The 20417-nt window shown below is 36.4% G+C and overlaps 1 protein-coding gene across 7 annotated transcripts in view; it reads left to right on the top strand.

Moving 5' to 3' along the window:
* The window catches only part of SPIDR (scaffold protein involved in DNA repair), a 562942-nt gene that overhangs the window by 384924 nt on the left and 157601 nt on the right, over window positions 1-20417 (top strand). For all 7 annotated transcript variants that reach the window (XM_028119024.2, XM_028119022.2, XM_028119020.2 and 4 more), the window contains 2 exons: window positions 15988-16180; window positions 17933-18180. In XM_028119024.2, coding sequence (XP_027974825.1) covers window positions 15988-16180; window positions 17933-18180 — 441 coding nt within the window. The remainder of the gene's footprint in view (window positions 1-15987; window positions 16181-17932; window positions 18181-20417) is intronic.

Genomic DNA, 20417 nt, shown 5'->3' with positions numbered 1-20417 from the left:
AACAGAACAGGTGTAATCCTTTACCCAGGAAATAGGAAACATACCTATAGGAAACCCAACCATAGCCTTGTGCTTCGTTGACCTAGTGGAACATGTTTTAATGCAGCAAAGTAGCTGAAAGGTGATAATCAGCCTTTTGTGTGTTAGAGTCACAAACCCAACTCTGTAGAGATGGTACTGTCATAGCACAAATCTAAAATTAGAGAGAGAGAGAGAGATAAAATGGTGATGCTAGGGAAAAGAAAATATGAAGAAAATGTTGAGTCCTAGCTTGGGTCAGTTTGGTCATATTTGAGAGTTACTCAAATAGGAAGTGATTGTTACATAATTTATCCAATTATTTGAGGCAATTTATTATTAAAGAAAAGATTTATTTATTTATTTATTTTAAAGATTTTATTTATTTATTTGACAGAGAGAGACACAGCGAGAGAGGGAACACAAGCAGGGGGAGTGGGAGAGGCAGAAGCAGGCTTCCCGCAGAGCAGGCAGCCCGATGCGGGGCTCAATCCCAGGACCCTGGGATTATGACCTGAGCCAAAGGCAGACACTTAATGACTGAGCCACCCAGGTGCCCCAAGAAAAGATTTATTTAAATGTTTATTTATACATATTTAAAAAATACACTTTTATTGTGGGAAGAAAAAAGATACAATAATACAAAGAAGAACGTAAAAAGTTACCCATATATAATCCTTTCATCTAGGGATAAATTGCTTAATTTTTTGGTGCAGATTGTTCTAGCACTTTGTCTTTATAAGAACATTATATTAGTAAGATATAGTCCTACCATCTTGGGATCACATAGTTCTATGTTACAGACCTAAGTCTGTTTTTCTAATTCAGCGGTATAACAACAACGGTATAACCCACAATTTCATTAAATATATTTTTTGAATTAGGATTTTTAATGCTATCATTTGTATTGCTGTTTCATGATTTATTTTTCTACTTTTTGTTAGAAATTTAAATTCTTTGCTATATCTATTTAAATGAGTATAATTAATATTTTTATACATAGATGTCTTTCTTCACATCTCTGATTATTTCATTAGTATAGATTCTTTACAGTGACTTTGTTGAGTAAAACTATATGAACATTTCTAAGACCTTTAATTACCCACTTGTGTGTAGAAGTGGATATGCTACAATAACCCAGAGAAAACTTAATTTTTCTAAGATGACCTATCTTGCATTGTAAAAATTATGTTAACCTCTAGAGATTTTAGAAATAGCCAGTATCTAGTAATACTAGCTCCTGTTTAAAAGAATAGCTGGTCTATGTGCCAGGCATTATATGTAAGTCATCTGCATGTGTGGCTTGTATATGTGTAACTAATCTCACAGTAACACCATTAGGTATGTATGATCCCCATTTTAGATATGAAAAAGTTCTGGAAATTGAAGTAATTTGATTAAAACAAAATAGGCAATAAGTGGCAGAGCTAGAATTTAAACCCAAGTTAGTGTGACTTCAGACCAGGCCTTTCTTCCTGCTTCGTTCTCCTTGTATTTCCTGTCAAGTCTGGCAGAATTTTCATTACCAAATATAAGTGGGGAATCTGTACCTTGAAAATAAAATGTATAACCACTGCCAGAAACATGGTGGTCCTGTCTTTAAATTGCCATTCCCAGTGGCCCTGTGCCTTGAAAAGGAAATGATCAGATCAGAGACTTATGTTTGTCAAGAGAACTAGACTTCTGTTTTACAAAGTAGTTATTCTCATATTTTATACCCTTTTATGAATTCATCTTAAATGTTATTTACTATACTATTCACTTTCAAACAGAAATAAACTCCTCAATGTTACGTTTATTTGGATAAAAGGGCAATTAGACAAAGTGTATTCTGGGAATTTAAAAATAGCACACGCAATTATAAATGTCAGTGTTCTGCAGTGGTTTTTAGCAGTTTCTTAGTCTAATTTGGATAGGAAGGTAAAAGAAAGACATTTGAACACAGTAAAAAAGTTGAAGATAGGGCGCCTGGGTGGCTCAGTTGGTTAAGCGACTGCCTTCGGCTCAGGTCATGATCCTGGAGTCCTGGGATCGAGTCCCACATCGGGCTCCCTGCTCAGTGGGGAGTCTGCTTCTCCCTCTGACCCTCTCCCCTCTCATGCTCTCTCTCACTTTCTCTCTCTCTCAAATAAATAAAATCTTTAAAAAAAAAAAGTTGAAGATAAAGTATAAGCCTGAAAGTTCTTATTTCTGAAATTGGCTTAATTCTTCAGTTTTGAGAGATTTCCTAGAACTTCTGTTTTTAAATTTTTCTTTTTTTTTAAGATTTTATTTATTTATTTGACAGAGAGAGTGCGCGAGCGCAAGCAGGGGGAGCAGCAGAGGGAGAGGGAGAAATAGGCTCTCCGCTGAGCAGGGAGCCCTATGCTGGGCTCAGTCCCAGGACCCTGGGATCATGACCTGAGCCACCCAGGCACCCCTTTAAATTTTTCTTAAGTAAATCTGATTTTTGGGGGGAGAAAGTGTGTCCATTCACTCTTTAAATGCCTGAGAAGATGGGCAGGATATTTTGCTATTTTAAAAAATTCGTAACAAAAATCATTAACATTGTCTTGTCACTAACTTAGATTTAGTGCCCATGTGCTGGTGTAGGTGTCCAGAGTAGGGGACATGGGTGGTCCTAAAGTTTGTGAAGTTAGCCTTAGAAGTCACTGGGTATAGTAGCCCCTTTCAAATCCAATCACTCGATCAGTCAATTGATCAAAAAGCATTTACTGATGAGTAGAATGTGGTATTGTTTATCCTGAAAATCAGAATTCTCAGGTAGCTCCATGGAACTTTCTGCATTGATGGAAATGTGCTGTCCACTATGATAAGCACTAGCCACGTTGAATACTAGAAATGTGGCTCATGCAATTTATGGAATTGCATTTTAAAATTTATTTTATTTAATTTAAATTTGATTAGCTACAAGGACTAGTGGCTACCTTATAGGCACAGGTGTAGAAAGTGGCTCTAAAAGTTCTGTTATCACCAGGGACCTTTGTGCAATTAAATTTCAAGTCCCTCCATTGCAGCTTGTCAAACTGCCTAGCACTTGATAGCTATGAACAAGAAGCATAATCTCCTGTAGTCCCACCTAAATTTCATGCATTCTTGTTAGCCTGATCTGATCCTGTGGGCTAGCTAACCAGCTCCTGTAAATATGTATCACTTCCCCTTCTTGTGCTTTGGTTCCTCCAGGAATAAGGGCAGGACCTTTGTTGCCAGTGTCCAAGTGGTGAGTCCCATTCTTGTTCCAGGGAGGTAGCCTGGTATCTTGGAAAAAGAACAGACTAGCTTTAAAGCCAGTTTGTTTGCATTTCAGCCCGGGAATGGACCAGTGGTATAGAAATGATTGTTATTTAGCCTCCTCTGAAGATTGGGATAGTCATATTTGTCCTATGGAGTGAAGACTGAAAGGACTGAGTACTAAGAGTGTAGGCCAGTGCAGTAAGACCTAGCAGAATCTTAAGCAGTGAGTATCAGTAGCAGAAAAGGTGTTAGGCAACTTAGCATATGAGTGGGTAACAGAGAAGTAATATTTCCTTCTGACGACCTCTAATTCTAGTTAATCTTTAGGAGGACAAAGAAAATGGGCCTTGGAAATAACACTAAATAACCCTGGTCTTGCCGCCCAGCAGACAGTGACTAATGTGAAATGACTGAAGGTAAAACTCACGGTCGCAGCAGCAGCAGCAGCGGCACTGACAGCCTCACCCCCTGAACTCTTGCAGGTGTGAAGCTGAATGAAGAACACATCAGTTCATTCATTTCATTCTCATAAGACATCTGTGGAGTACCTCTAGCTACTGTTGATACTCCCATTTTATAGAAACGGAGTTGTAGATGGAATTTGTCCACAACCACACAGCTAATAAGTGGCAAAACCAGGATTTAAATCTAAGACATCTTAGATCCAAAACCCATATTCTCTCTCTGGCCTCTCAAATTATTGTGTGCTATGCAGTAGACATTCATGGGCCTGGATGCTCTCCCTTTAGAGCTTTCATTTTTCTAAGCCCTTATTTTAAATTGGTACCATTCCCAGATTCCTACTTAGAACTTACGGGACTCAGTTATAGTAGGTCTGATTTAGCTATTTAAAAGTCACACTCATTTCTTTATACATATATCTGGTAAATAAGAATACATTTTTGTTCATTAGTTTAGGAAAATCTGTTGGGTTCCTTGCTGATGTCAAGTACTGTTTGCCATTCAAAAAACAAAGATAAAAATGAAACAGCTGATATATTCTAGTAGTTGAGGATTTCTTTGTAGAAACAAACACAAACACATCAGTGTGGGCACAAGCAAGGGGAACAGCAGAGGGAGAGGGAAAAGCAGACTCCCTGCTGAGCAAGGAGCCCAGTGCGGAACTCGATCCCAGGACCCTCGGATCATGACCTGAGCCAAGGCAGACTCTTAACCAAATGAGCCACCCAGGCGCCCTAAACATACAGTATTCTCTATTAAAAACAAAACAAAAACAAACAAACAAAAAAGATTTCTACCAGAAACCTTAGTACTTGGACTCCTTTGAAGACTTACTTTCCATTTTTTTGTGTATTTCATTTGTGTGTATAATTCTCCCATATTTTAGCCCACCCTGCTGCCATCTTAAGGATTCTCTGAGAGTTTACTAGAAAGTAAATGCATATTCTTCAGTGTCATGATAATGTTCACTGGTGGTGTTGGTTGTATGTATGATTTGTCAAGTGAGGTTTAACACCTTAGGTTTGTTTTTATTTTCAGTTTGCTCTTTAGAAATACTAGTTAAATATGCTATAATATTAATCTTAATCATAAATGCTCTGTAAACTTTTTTGGCCATCATATAACATTTGTAGCGATAAAATACATCAAGAGATGATTGTAAGGTCCATAGCAGTTAGTATTGGATTGCAGTATAAAATGAAATTGAGAGGTCATACTATCTAGAGAAATAATGGTGGATATGGATGCTGAAAAGCTCTAACTTCCTTTTCCTGCTAGTAAAAGAAATTGAACGTGTGAATTTTTTTTTTTTTGAAGAGACTCAGTGATGTGGTAGTGTGACATATTTGTTCATCACATTGAAATTAAATTGTGGTCATTGCCACTGGGCAGCTTCTGGAGGCCTCCATGCATCTCTTCTTTGTGCTTTCACCCTCCCTGATCCATGACACCCCTCATCTGGCTCCCTCTCCTGGGAAGACTTCCCTAACCGCAGTGGGTTTATTCACAGAGGGTCCTCCATTGGGGTATCCTATCTCAGTAACACCCTTTTCCTTTGCAGTAAAACCGTCCACTCAACCTTCTTGTCTCTGACTGGATTCCTAGTGCCTGGCATATCATAGGTGTTCAGTAAAAAGAGTGAAATGAATCAGATGGACCTAGATACGGGTTTTAAGGTCTTTCAGTATCTACTACCCTTCCAAATCTTATTATTAGTTGTGTTATTATTTGAATTAATTTCCCAGATCCTCTTGAGTGTAAAAAGTTGTATCTGTGACTGAAATTTTATACTTCCTTTATTATGCTAAATCATTTTAAACCTCATTAGATTCCCTAATTCAGAAATATGATCCTATGGATCTAGTTAGATTGTTTACCTGTGTAGTTAACTTTGAACATAAAAGGTACTTGCGAGTGCATGAGAAATTTGAACAAGATTTCAAGTGTGTTTATTAGAGAATCAATTGTTTTCAAATCTCAGTACTATTTGTACAGAAACAAGTGATGTGCTAGTCAAAAATTAGTCATACCTGCCCAAAGATACAGAGGACAGATTGGTGGTTTCCAGAGGCAGGGGGTGGGGTCAGGAAACATGAGTGAAGGGGTTCAAAAGGCACAAACTTCCAGTTATAAAACAAGTCCTGGGGATGTAATGTACATCATGGTGACTGTAGTTAATAATACTATATTGTATTTTTGAAAGTTGCTAAGAGAAAAAAAAAGTTGCTAAGAGAGTTGATCTTAAAAGTTCTCATCACAAGAAAATATTTGTAACTATATATGGTGATGGATGTTAACTAGACTTATTGCAGTGATCATTTCACAATATATACAAATAATGATTCATTTTGTATACCTGAAACAATATAACATGATATGTCAATTATACCTTAATTAAAAAAAATTAGTTATTTCTATTTCAGAAGGCTTGCCAAAACTTTCTCTTTTCTAACAACTATAATTTTAATTTGTGATTTAAAGTAATGAACTAAGCATCCTTACAAATCGTTTCTATTCTAAACTAATTCATTTTGATTAGCTTGAATCAGGAACAATTTTACTAAATGTGTATATTCAATATTTTTGTTTTATGTATAATTAAGTAAACATTTGTGTCATCATTAAAATAAGCGTTCCCCCTTGTTTTCTGCAGAAGATGCAGGGGTTGATGAGCTGGCCACATGCTTCAAAAGCATGGCCTGGGTTCTTATCTCTCCCAGAGCCCTACAGCTGGGCCAAATAACCATTATTTTTACCTTGGGTTTCATTTCTTTTAAGCAAAGCTAACAACACTGATATATATATGCTATTTTTGAAAATATGTAATTACTCAGCCACATTTCAAAATAGTTAAAACTTTTCTTTTTGCTAAATTTGTAGTGACTTGTTAATTATAAAAGAGGTCCCGATTAATAGTTACAAGGTAAATCTTTTTTAATGATTTAAAAAAGTTTTTAAAACTTTAAAAAATCTGCCTGTTTGGGATGACACTGTTTATTATCATCTCTATAATTTCTGGGAATCTGGAAGATTCTGAATTTGGGTTAACCCTAACATTGCTACCAAGGTGGAGGGCTGAGTAAGTAAACAGAAATGCTGTGATATTGGGCGCCTGGGTGGCTCAGTTGGTTGAGCGACTGCCTTCAGCTCAGGTCATGATCCTGGAGTCCCGGGATCGAGTCCCACATCGGGCTCCCTGCTCAGCAGGGAGTCTGCTTCTCCCTCTGACCCTCTTCCCTCTCGTGCTCTCTATCTCTCATTCTCTCTCTCTCAAATAAATAAATAAAATCTTTAAAAAAAATGCTGTGATATTGCAAAATGATACACATTTAATTAAGGACATCGTTCTTTCCAACTGCATCACTTTAATGTTTATTTTTGTTAATTGCCTATTAGCTAACTTCATTTTTTCCCCATTTGAAATTAAAAGAGTTCTATTTTTTTATTGCTAAAAGGGATTCCTGCCAGGTCAACCTTCCTTATCAGATTACTATGAATTGTAAAATTTCAAAGTTAATTTTTTTATCAAGAATATGTTTTGATATCAACATGGATGGGACTGGAGGAGATTATGCTAAGTGAAATAAGTCAAGCAGAGAAAGCCAATTATCATATGGTTTCACTTATTTGTGGAACATAAGGAATAGCATGGAGGACATTAGGAGAAGGAAGGGAAAAATGAAGGGGGGGAATCGGAGGGAGAGATGAACCATGAGAGACTGTGGACTCTGAGAAACAAACAGGGTTTTAGAGGGGAGGGGCGTTGGGGGGATGTGTTAGCCCGGTGGTGGGTATTAAGGAGGGCACGTACTGCATGGAGCACAGGGTGTTATACGAAAATAATGAATCGTGGAACACCACATCAAAAACTAATGATGTATTGTATGGTGACTAACATAACAAAATAAAATAAAAAAATAATAAATAAAAATATGTTTTGAATATTTTCATATGGAACTGAACATTAAATACGAAGGAGAATTAGAATATGGGAGCTATAAGCATTAGAGACCTATGTTTCTTTTTTTTAAATTTTTATTGTTATGTTAATCACCATACATTACATCATTAGTTTTTGATGTAGTGTTCCATGATTCGTTGTTTGTGTATAACACCCAGTACTCCACGCAATACGTGCCCTCTTTAGTACCCATCACCAGGCTAAGGAGACCTATGTTTCTAATAGGCAAATATTAAAATATGGAGTGTTAAACATTATTTTTATTAGCTAATAAAAATGTGAGCTTTATAATAGAGATTAGCAAGGCATTTGAAACACTTTAAGAGGCCCTTCAAGTCTGCTCATAAATAAGAAGGAAATGGAGGGAAATGAGCAAAAACACCAAGAATATAATGCTTGATATCATGGGTATATTTGTACAGTTATCTAGTATAGTTGCATTGAGGACAGGCCAAATATATTAATGCTTTTTATTCATTTTGATGCAATAATCCTGCATCTATCATGAGTTTATTCACTTTGTCAACAAGAGATCAAAAAAATGAGCCCCTTTTGGATTTGCGTATGTGTTTGTAAATTATGCCGCTTTTGCAGATAAATTGCTCATAATTAGCCATGTGGTCCTCCCCAGGAGACAAAGAACATCTAATGCTATTGAAATCAGTAAATTAATCTTCTTTTTGAAAAAGTGATTATTTAAGTAAGGAAGATATCCTTTTTTGGACCTGAGCTAAGTAGAATAAATAGAAGGTTAAACTCATTAAAATAATTTTGAAAATTTTAGGGATTATTGGTAGCATAGAAAGAAGGCTAATTAAGCTTTCACTTCGTTGGAGTGGTTTGCTATTTTCTTTTTTTTAAGATTTTACTTATTATTTGAGAGAGAGAGAGTGTGAGTGGGGGAGGAGCAGAAAGGGAGAGAGAAAATCTCAAGCATACTTCGTGCTGAGCATGGAACCCGATGAAGGGCTCATCTCATGACCCTGAAATCATGACCTGAGCTGAAACCAAGAGTCGGAGGCTCAACCAACTGAGCTACCCAGGCACCCCTGGTTTGCTATTTTTAATTCAGTTTAACCTTAACAGCCTTAAACAAGACTGAATTGGACAGAACATAGTTCTAATATTGGTAATGTTTATCTGTAAACTGAAAGATTCTAAATATAAAAATTTTACTAGTACTTTCTTCTTAACTTAGTTGTTAAAATAATATTTATCTTAGTTTTTTAAATTAATTTGAAAGAAAAGGCTGGAAGTTTATGACAGCTTTCATCCATCTTGTTGTGTGGAACATATTTACCCAGACAGTGCTAGACACTGTGCCCCACCCTTCCTCTCTTATTATAGCCTCTTCTTGCTGACTCTGTATCTGTCTCTCTGTCCCTCCCTTCCTCTCTTCTCTCTCTTTGTGTGTGTGTGTGTGTGTGTGTGTGTGTGTGTGTGTGTGTCTAACTCTGTCTCCATCTCTCATAATTTTTTTCTTACTTCTAGTTACCATACCTATAGCCGATAGGCTTAAAACCTCACTTGCAAATTTGTATTTGGATTTTGTGGAAATGTACTAGACCCTTAAACCCTGGCAACTGCTAATATGTTCTCTATCTCTTTAGGGATTATTTGTTTTTCACTCAGCGTAATTCCCTGGAGATTTATCCATGTCGTTGTGTCTATCAATAGTTCCTTCCTTTTTATTGCTGAATAGTTGTTCTGTGATGTGGATTTAACAGTTTGCTTAACGATTCTCACCCAATGATGACATTTAAGTTTCCAGTTGTAGACTATTATGAATACAGCTGCTGTGAACATTCCTACATAGGTTTTTGTATAAACATAAGTTTGCATCTCTGCAATAAATGCCCAGGAGTGCAGTGGGTTGTATGGTAATTGCATATTTAGTGTTTTTCCAAAATTGCCAAAATTTTTCCGAGTGGCTGTATACCTTTACATTCCCACCAGCAATGTTTGAGCAATCCAGCTCTCTATATCCTCATCTGCTTTTGATGGTATCACTATGTTTTATTTTAACCATTTGGATAGTATAGAGGTACTATATACCTCTGTGGCTTTAATGTGTGTTTTATTAATGGCTAATGACAATGAACATATTTTGATGTACTAATTTGCCATTTGTATATCTCTTTGGTGAATTGTCTTTTTGTGACAGTTGTCCATGTTCTAATTGTTCATTTTTTCACACTCAGTTTTCAGATTTCTTTATATATTCTAGGTCATTGTCCTTTCTTGGATATGTGATTTGCAAATATCTTCCCTCTGTAGGTTCTCTTTTTATCTTCTTTTTAAAAATTTATTTATTTTTTAATTCAAATTCAATTAATTAACATATAATGTATTATTGGTTTCAGAGGTAGAGGTCAGTGATTTGTTAGTCTTATATAATACCCAGTGCTCATTACATCACATGCCCTCCTTAATGTCCATCACCCAGTAGCTCCATCCCCCCACCTCTTTTTGTCCTCTTAACAAGGTCTTTCTCAAAGCAAAAGTTTTTAGTTTTGATGAAGTCCAGTTGTCAATTTCTTTTTCTTTTTATGGGTAATTTTTTTTTTTATCTCAAGTCTAAGTATACTTTGTCTAGCCTAAGTATTAAAGATTTTTTCCTGTGTCTTTTTTTTTCTAAAAGTTTTATGGCTTTATGGTTTACATTTGTGTTCATGATTAATTTTGAGTTAAATTTCATAGGAAGTTTGAGACTTCATTTGAAGCTCATACTTTACTGACTATGAATAATCCAGAGTCTACTTCCTTTATTGTATTACTTTGGCACTTTTGTGAAAAATCAGTTGGGCATATCTGTGGAGTCTACTTATAGGTTCTCTATTCTGCTTTATTGATCTGTCTATTCCTCTACCAAATCCATACAGTATTGATTACTGTAACTATATGGTTAAGTCTTGATATCAGATAGAGTGATTTGTCCCATTCTATTCTTTTTCAAAATTGTTTTAGATATTCTATTTCCTTTACCTTTCCATATAAATTTTATTTTTTTCCAACTTTGATAAGGTGTATGGGCCATAAAAATTGTATAAAGTGTATAAGGTGATGGTTTGATATATATTGATATACGTTGTGAAATAACTACCACAATCTAATTAATGTATCTTTCATCACACTTAGTTACCTTTTCTTGTGTGTGTGGTGAGAACACTTAAGATCTACTTCATGGCAGAATTCAACTATATAATATATTATTAACTATAGTCACCATGCTGTTCATTAGATCTCCAGAACGCATTCATCTAATAACTGAAAATTTGTATCTTTTGACCAATAGCTCTCTTTTTCCCCATCCCATAGCCCCTGTTAACCACAATTCCACTCTCTGCTTCAAGCAGTTCAATTTTTTTAGATTCCACATATAAGCAAGATTATGAAATATTTAATTTTCTGTGTCTGGTTTATTTCACTTAGCATAATGTCCTCCAGGTTTCTCCTTATTCATGTTTTCACAAATGACAGGATTTCCTCTTTTATGGCTAAATATTATTCATGTGTGTGCACATGCACATGTGCATATATACACTACTTTTTCTTTATCCATTCATCTGTCAACAGACAAAGGTTGTTTTCATATTTTGGCTGTTGTGAATAATGTTGAAATGAACATGGAAGTTCACATATCTCTTTGAGATCCTGATTTCATTTATTTTGGACATATACCCAGAAGTGGAATTGCTGGATCATATGGTAGTTCTATTGTAAATTTTTTTATGAACCTCCATACTGTTTTCTGTAATGACTGTATGAATTTGCATTCCTACCAAAAGTGTACAGGGGTTTCCTTTTCTCCATACCTTCAACAATACTTGATATCTTGTCTTTTTGAGACTTGCCATCTTAACATGTGTGAGGTGAAATCTTGTTGTGATTTAGTTTGGCATTTCCCTGATGATTAATGATGTTGAGCACATTTTCATATACCTGTTGGTCATTTGTATGTCTTCTTTGGAGGAACGTTGACTCAGATCTTGTGCCCATTTTCTAGTCAGGTTGTTTTTTTGCTATTGAGTTGTATGAGTTTCTTTTATATTTTGGATATTAATCCCTTATCAGATATGTGATATCAGATATCAGATAAATGGTTTGTAAACCCACTAGATCTGGGTAATGGGCTGCTTTAGGGCCCACAGCTGGAACTGAGGTTAGCAGGCTTGTCACTTGTGGCTCCTCCTGTGTCCCCTGATGGTGTTGGTGGTAGAACTAAGACCAAATGGGGCTTGCAACCCAGAATTCTGATGACCACTTATGCCCTTGGGAATCTCCTTGTTTCCATTTGGAAAATGTAAATAATTCTCACTCTTTTCTTTCCATTTCCTCTCATTCTTTGTGGGAAATGCTGTTAAAAGTATTCAATGTCCTGTATGTGAAGAAAGAACATAGGCCTCTTTTTAACAACAAAAAAAGAAAAGAAAGAGTGGTGAGAATGGACATCCTTGCCTTGTTTCCCTTCTTAGATGGAAAGCATTCATTCCTTCACTATTAATTATAGTGCTACCCGTAGGATTTTTGTGAATGCTCTTTATCAACTTGAGGGCGTTCTGTATTTCTGGTTTTCTGTTTTTTTTTATTATTATTATATGAGTGTTGAATGTTATAAAATGGTTTTTCTGCATCTACTGATGCAGAGCTATATGACTTCTTTCATCTTGAATGTGGTGGAGGTGATTTTCAAATATCAAATGAGACTTGCATCTCTGGAATTAACCCCTTTGTCATGTTGCATACTTCCTTATACTCACTTCTGAATTCTATTTTCTAGTATTTTATTAAGAATTTTTCATCTGTATTCCTGAGGTATGTTGGTCTGTGGTTTCTCTTTTCTTTCTTCTTCTCCCTTTTTTTTTTTTTTGGCACTGTCTTTATCTGGTTTTCATATTAGGGTAATACTAGCTTTATAAAGTGAATTGGCAGTATTTCCTCCTCTTCTGTTTTCTGAAAAAGATTGTATGAAATTGGTGTTAATTTTCTTTGCACATTTGGTAAAAGTCATTATGTAATGTCCCTCTGGTCTCTGATAATTTTCTTTGCTCTAAAGCCTACTTCATATGATACCCTTCCCTTAATAAATTAATAAAAGCTATACTTTTATTAATGTTTATGTGATGTATTTTCCCCATCTTTTTACTTTTGTTTCACCTATATCTTTATATATGAAGTGAATTTCTTATAGACAACATATAGATGGATCATGTTTTTTTAATCCACTCTGCTAATCTTTGTTTTTTACTTGGTTTATTTAGACCATTTACACTTAATATAATTATTGATGTGTTAGGACTTGGGGCTACCTTTTTATTTTTTGTCTTCTCTACATTCTCTTTCTGTTTTTCATTTCTGTTTTCTTTTCCCCAGCTTCATGTGGGTTACTTGAACATTTTTTAGAATTTTATTTTAATTTATTTATAATAAATTAAATTATAATAAATTATAAATTTATTTATAATATTTCTGTATATATCTCTTTTTATAGCTATTTTATTGATTGCTCTAAGGATTACATTTTATCACAGTCTACTGGATCAACGTTTTGCCAGTTTTTATGAAGTGTATAAACCTTACCTCTTATATCCCTTTACTGTTCTCAACTATGATTTTCTTAAATATTGTTTTTATATTCATTTAGAACTATATCAGAGAGTGTTATAATTGTTGCTGCAACTCTAAATACAATTTTGAAAACCCAAGAAGAGTAGGAAAGCTTATTGTATTTACCTGTATATATCTATTTTTATTTCGTCTTTCCCACAGATCTTGAGGTTCTGTTCAGATTGTTTTAAGTCTATTTCTTCTTTGTCATTCATATTGTTTAATTTCTGTTTTTGTCTTCAGGTTCACTGATTTTTTTTCTGTTTCCTCCATTCTGCTGTTGAACCCATCCATTGAGTTTTTATTGTCATTTTATTTCTTGGTTCAAAATTTCCATTCTAAAAAAATCTATTTCTTTGCTGAGACTTTATTTCTTTTCATTTGTCTCTGTGTGTTCATAATTGCCTATTGAAGCATGCTTATAATGGCTACTTTAGAATCTTTGTCAAATAATTCTAATACCTGTGTCATTTCGGCATTCTCATCTATTAATTATCTTTTTTCATTTGAGATTTTTCCTGGTTCTTAGTATAAGAAGTGACTTTAGATGGTAACCTGTACATTTGAGGTATTATGAGACTCTGGATCTTATTTAAATCTGTTTTAGGGTGCTTTGTCTGATACTGTTCTGAGAAGAGAAGTGGAGGGAGTAGGGCAGGGGGGTGGAGGTTGTTACTGCCAGGTGGAGGAAGAAGTCCAAATTCCCCACTTGGCCTCCATTAATGCTTAGGGGGAAAGGACTCCTTGTAACTGCTAGGTAGATGTGAGTTCCAGCTTCCTGTTAAGCCTCCACTGATATCACCCTTGCTGGGAGGGCCAGGGGTGCTGCTTCCCACATGGCTTCTACTGAGAGGACTGGAAGAAGGTGTGAGGATAGAGGGTAGCCAGGAGTACTGGTTACTGATGTCGGGCGGGGGGGAGGGGTTGGGGGAGGATTGAAGTCCAGGCCCCCAGGTGATCTCCATTGTCATGGTGTGTGTGTGTTGGGGGTTGGGGGGTTGATCAGGGAAGGCTCATTATAAGCCTGCAGGGATGGAAGTCCCAACATTCTATCCTGCCTTCTCTCACACCACTCCACCTGGGCTATCGAGATTTTTTATTACAGCCTGATAAGAGTGCAAGTCTGAGCTCCCTACTCACCCTTTTCTGGTGTATATGATAGTGAGTCACAGGTTTTTCTGTGATGTTTGCCTAGATTAGAGCAGTCATTTTCTGAAAGTTTTGTATTATACTAGGCTATTCCTTTATTAGCCTTTAGTTGGAGAGAGTAAGCTTTTGTAGGAGACTTTTTTATCTGTACCCATTGCTGTATCAGGTTGCCATCTTCTTCAGTTTGAAGTCTGGCATATAAGAAAACAGAAAACCCGGGAACTCACCACTGTGTTGTTCCTTAGGTCTCAAGGTTTCCAGGGCTTCGCTGGTATGCCTTCTTTTTTCCACCTCAGTGTCTAATGTTTAGTTGATATGGAATGTTAGGCATTTTAGTTGTGCTTCAGAGGATAAATTAGGGAAAAGTATGTCTACTCCCACCTTCCCAGAAGTAGAAGTCCTAAATTTTCCTTAATGTTAAGCAGCACTACCTTCTTTAAGGAATGAGTGTTGAAGATGTCAAATCAGATGTCTGAAAGGGACCAGGAGAATTTTGTCTGTTATGTCCCCACATTACTTTTCAACTTAAACGTGAAGCATTTCTGTGACTGTGTTCTGTTTGATAGTGAAGGTAGAAGCTCCTTTGGGTCTTGATGTCATGTTCTTTGAAAGATTAGAGCTGTCAAAGTGTCTGAAGATTTCATTTGTAAATAACATTTTAATGTCTGGGCAATTCTTGATCCTGTTGATAGTCTTTGCTCACTCCCTGCATTTCTCCAAGGCCATCATCTACCAGAGTAGGAGACCTGAGGGAGCTCAAGCCCAGGCAGTGACATGGCGTTCTTCCATTCCCCGTCTCCTGACACAGACTTGCACTGGAAAAGTAAAATTAATTCCATTGACATTCCCTCTTGAGCATGTGAGGGTGGGTGTCACTTCTGTTTGTTTGTCTGTTTGTTTTATTGAAGTATAGTTGACATACAATATCCCATTAGTTTCAGGTATGTAACATAGTGCTTTGGTAGTTCTGTGCATTACACAGTGCTTACCATGATAGGTTACCATCTGTCATCATACAAAGTTTTACAATATTATTGACCATGTCCCCCATGTGGTGCTTCTTATCCCCATGACTTACTCATTTTATAACTGCAGGTTTGTACCTCTGAATCCCCTTCACCCATTTTGCCCATCTCCCCACCCCAAGCCCAGCCCCTCTGGCAACTACCAGTTTGTTTTCTGTATTTATGAGACTGTTTTGTTTTTGTTTGTTTGTTTCTGTTGTTTTTAGATTCCATATTTAAGTGAGATCATATGGTATTTGCCTATCTTTGTCAGACTTATTTCACTTAATATAACACTGTCTAAATCTATTCATATTACAAATGACAAGATCTCATTCTTTTTATGGCTGAGTAATATTCCAGTGTATATATGTACCACATTTTCTCCATTCATTCATCTGTAGCTGTCACTTAGTGGCCTAACTTAGTTTTATCTGTCCATAGAGGTAAGTCATTGCCCTTTGTATTCTTGATTTAGCAAGAACATGAGGGAAATCCAACATTGTAAATAAACTCTAACTGTAAACTATTATATTTCTTTCTCTTTTTCAGGCAAAAACTTATTGTACCAAATGGAAGTTGCCCTGTTATTCTGAATACTTATTTTTGTGAGAAAGTTGTTGCCAAAGAAGATTCAAAAATAATACATGAAGCACACTGTTGGGACACACTCCTTCCAAGAAGTATCACTTTGGCTCAGATGTTTAGATTTAGGAATCTAACATATAAATCACCTGAAAGCCAGGTAAATTTTCATTTGTTTTAGATGTTTTATGCTTTGTAATAATATTGGACTTGAAAGGTATAAGCAAAGATGTTTACCTTTGGTTCCCCTTCAAATATTCAGTAAATATATATGCTAGAACATCTTGTTATTATTGTTATGTCTGAAGAAAGTATGAAGTGGCTCAGTATTTGGTAGTAGTCTTTTCATAGTATTTCATCTATATAATTGTGTTTTTTTAATCTTTATTCTAATCCATCAAAATATATGATTTTTTATTTTTTATTCTCATTTTGTAATTGTCTAAGAATTTTGCTTAAGCCTTTTACTTATCAGAAAAGTCATTTTTTTCTTTTTCACAGTATCTATATCCCTTGGGATAAAAAGAACTGCATAAACTTGAAATTATATGCTGTAGATTGTCTTTTGAAATTTTATTGGCCCTGAGTCATGATCATTTGCCAAGATATATTTAGGGAACCATTAAATTTCACTCATAGAAGGCAGGAAGGGCACTCCAAGGATCATTCCAGGCTCTAAGTGTCTATGACTCCATGTGCACCATCTCAGGTTCACCCAATTAGCTGAATCAGCACTGAACAGAATGCTAAGGCTGACAGATCGTATGAGGGGATATAAGAAAAAGAAAAGTGGGGGTGCCTGGGTGGCTCAGTCGGTTAAGTGTCTGCCTTCAGCTCAGGTCCATTAGGCTCCTTGCTCAGCAGGGATCCTGCTTCTCCCTCTGCCTGCTGCTCCCCCTGCTTGTGCTCTCTTTCTCTCTGACAAATAAATAAATAAAATCTTAAATTAAAAAAAGAAAAAAGTATACAAACTTGCATCTTGTTTGTAAATGTTTCAACAAGCATACTCTCCCTTTGATTATCAAAAGAAGTATCTGAAGGGAATAATGGGGAAAAGAGGGCTCTCTAATTAATTTAATTTATGAGTCAAAGGGCATTACTGCTTTAACATTTAGTTGTAAATAGCTATTGATACTAAATTCTTGAGATAACATTTTTGTCTTAACAACAGTGACAATGAAGCTGCAGTATAACATCATGGTTATGAATATAGGCTTTAGAACCAGGTATCCTGGTTCAAATTCTGCCTCAACCACTTATTGCTGAGTAACACTGGGCAAGATACATAATTTTTCTGTGTTTTGATATTTTTATCTTTAAAATGGTAATAATGATATAATCTACCCACTTGGGTAGTTATGAGGTTAAATACGTTGGTTATATAAGTACAGTACATAAAGAAAAGTACCTGGAATGTCCTCTAGAAGTGTTACCTTACTATGATATTTAATATTATTGTAAAGGGTTGTTGGGAGTCTACATGAGCCTGTAAAGTGTCTAGCCTAGTAGACTGCACACAACAAGCACTTAATAATGACTTAATTTTGAAACCCTAGTCATTCTTTTGTTTTTTAGTGTCCTGTTGGGATTGTTTATCTCATAAAAGAAAAATTTTCTAGATTACCATGAAGTATTGTAATAGCAGGACTTTACATGTTTTCAAAGACCCAAAATGATCTGTGCTTCTCCTGATTGGAAACACTCTGCTGTTCCCATGTTATCTTGCTCACCTTGCCCTCCTCAACAGCATTAGTTACCTGGCAGACACAGAGGCACATGCAATGTCTTATCTTTATCATTCCTTTCTTGTTCTGCAGTTACGTCAGAAGATTGCCTCATAATGTCATGATTTGGTACATACCATGCTGTTATGAGTTAAACTGAAATTGTTCCCTTTGCATGTCTTGGCCAGGTTATGTGTAGTGGTCTCACTACAATGTGGACAGACTGCACCCATGGACATGAGGAAGCCAAACAGCACTTCCCAGCCCAAGCTCTCCTGAGGGATTCTCTCCTGGATGCAGTGGAAAGCCAGGGAGCTGCCACATGGTCAGGAGTTGGGGTCCGAGTAGTGGTACAGAGAGTTTACTATCTTCCCTGCAGATATCAGCAGGGAGGTGGTTCAGCTGCTCCACCTGGATCAGACTTACCTAGAGTTCGGTGAGTAATTAAGACACAGGCATGGGTGCTAGGGTCATTTAGAGAAAGTAGAGACTCTTCCTAGAGAAAGTAGAGACTCTTGGCTGCATTCACCATATATGTGAGTTTTTATTTTTTATGTTTTTTTCTTGCATCAAAATTTGGGACACGTTGTGTGACAGAGGAGTCTGTTTATTTAATATAAAAAGTCCTACTAAAAATTTAATTTGTTACATTTACTTTTACCTTTAATGGTTCATGTTATTGGAAGTAATATAGACAGGAAATACTGGTCTTCTAGAAAAGCCAGGACATAGGGTTACCATACCTAAAATGACCACTGCAGTATCTGTCAAGTTTTATGTATCTTAAAAACCTAAGTAAATAAATGGCAGTTAGCAAATCTATGGCTTTCAAAGAGTGCTATTCTAACCTATTTCAGCACTACCTAATAGAACTTTCTGCAGTGATGTAAATGTTGTATGTTTGTACTATCCAGTGAGGTAGTCACTGACCACGTATGGTTACTGAGCATTCAGAATATGGCTAATGGGACTGAGGAACTAAATTTCAAGTTTTATTTAATATCAATTAACTTTAAGTAGCCCCATGTGGCTAGTGGCTACGTTGGTGGACAGCGCAGCTACATGAGCCAAACCCATAATTCAAAGTACTTTGCTCATACTAACTATGGGAATGATATCTTCTTTTACTTGTATTTATGCCCTTTCTGTGTTTTTTCAAATAGCTATAGTCATGTCATTGACTGAAGAGTTTATTTATGTCAGAGCCTTGGTATAACCTTTTGAGGTTATATTACTTTCTATTTGAAACTGCCCTCAAAGCAGTGAGATGGACTTATAATAGAAATTAAAAGTATAGGGGCGCCTGGGTGTCTCAGTCGTTATGTGTCTGCCTTCAGCTCAGGTCATGATCCCAGGGTCCTGGGATCGAGCCCTGCATCAGGCTCCCTGCTCTGTGGGAAGCCTGCTTCTCCCTCTCCCACTCCCCCTGCTTGTGTTCCCTCTCTCACTGTGTCTCTCTCTGTCAAATGGATGAATAAGGTCTTTAAAAAAAAAAAAAAAAAGGAGCGACAAGAAACATTTGTGTTAATTATGAATCCTCTTCAGGTGGGTGGCACTTTATTTGAAAGTCCTATGAATTTCAAAAAGTCTCTTTAGGTGTAGAGTTAGAGAATATTTCTTTTGGATTTATAGGAAAAATTTTAATTTTATTTTGTTTGGAATATGTGTATGTCTGAAATGATTCTATCAGTTTTAGGGTTTTTAACTTACAGGTGTAGACCAGTCTTGTAGTCTTTAACTTAAATCTGTGGTAAACCTAAATAGATCTGAGCCAGTTATAGATCAGACATAGGTTTTATTTTATGTATTTTGTGGAATGTATCCAGCCTTAGGCTTTGGAGAAGGAAATACTGGACAACCTAAGCAGTGATGATCTTGGTAAAGCTTCTCCAGCTCAGCACATAGACCACACACTCAGAGGAGATTGGGGACAGCAGGGACTGAGTCACAATGATGAGAAAGCAAGGCAAAACTGACAATGAGGTTGCTTCCTTATGAGTAATCACAAGCAATGGACACCTTGAATCCTGTCCCTCTAGCTCCTTTGGTGGTACTTGTTTTACTTGTTAAGCAAAAAGAATTGGAAGCTAACTTCTGGTGAATTGCTGCCAATGGCTGGCATTATGAATGTTTTGGATTTGTACCTTCAACATACACTGGAACATATCACATGAGACTGTGCTAGGTTGTGGATTGAAAAAAGGCCAGGCATAAACCTCAAAAACAAGAAAATAACTTGTTATTTTCAGTTATTCAGTTATTCAGCTGTAATTAAATATGCATTGTGTGTGCTGTATTTCCTGTAGCACACATGAGATTATACAATGCTGAGGGTAGAGGATATTAGTCCCATTTCACAGATGAGGAAACTGAGCCTCAGAGAGGTTCTTACTTGCTGACAGTTATACAGGTGGACAAAAAGAATAACATCATAAGATATAGAATCCCAAACATGTCAGGGTTGTACGGAGTATGGAGCTGAAAGAAAGGGGATAAAATGAGTTAGGACCAAGCTGTGATTGATTAAGATTAAGCCTGACTTGGGGGGTCAGGTCATCCTGGGCAGCAGGAGTAGTGAAAGTACCCAGTCATTGGGGAGAATTGATTGGATTGTGTTAAGAAAGTGAACCTTTGAGCCTTCCGGGAGCGCCGAGGTGCGCCTGCGCGGCACCG

The sequence above is a fragment of the Eumetopias jubatus genome, unplaced genomic scaffold (assembly GCF_037043125.1).
Source record: "Eumetopias jubatus isolate StellerSeaLion01/CBP00866 unplaced genomic scaffold, mEumJub1_p1.0 scaffold_4, whole genome shotgun sequence".
NCBI lineage: Eukaryota > Metazoa > Chordata > Mammalia > Carnivora > Otariidae > Eumetopias > Eumetopias jubatus.
Note: the sequence above shows the minus strand (reverse complement) of the source record. Positions and strands in the feature narration are given on the sequence as shown.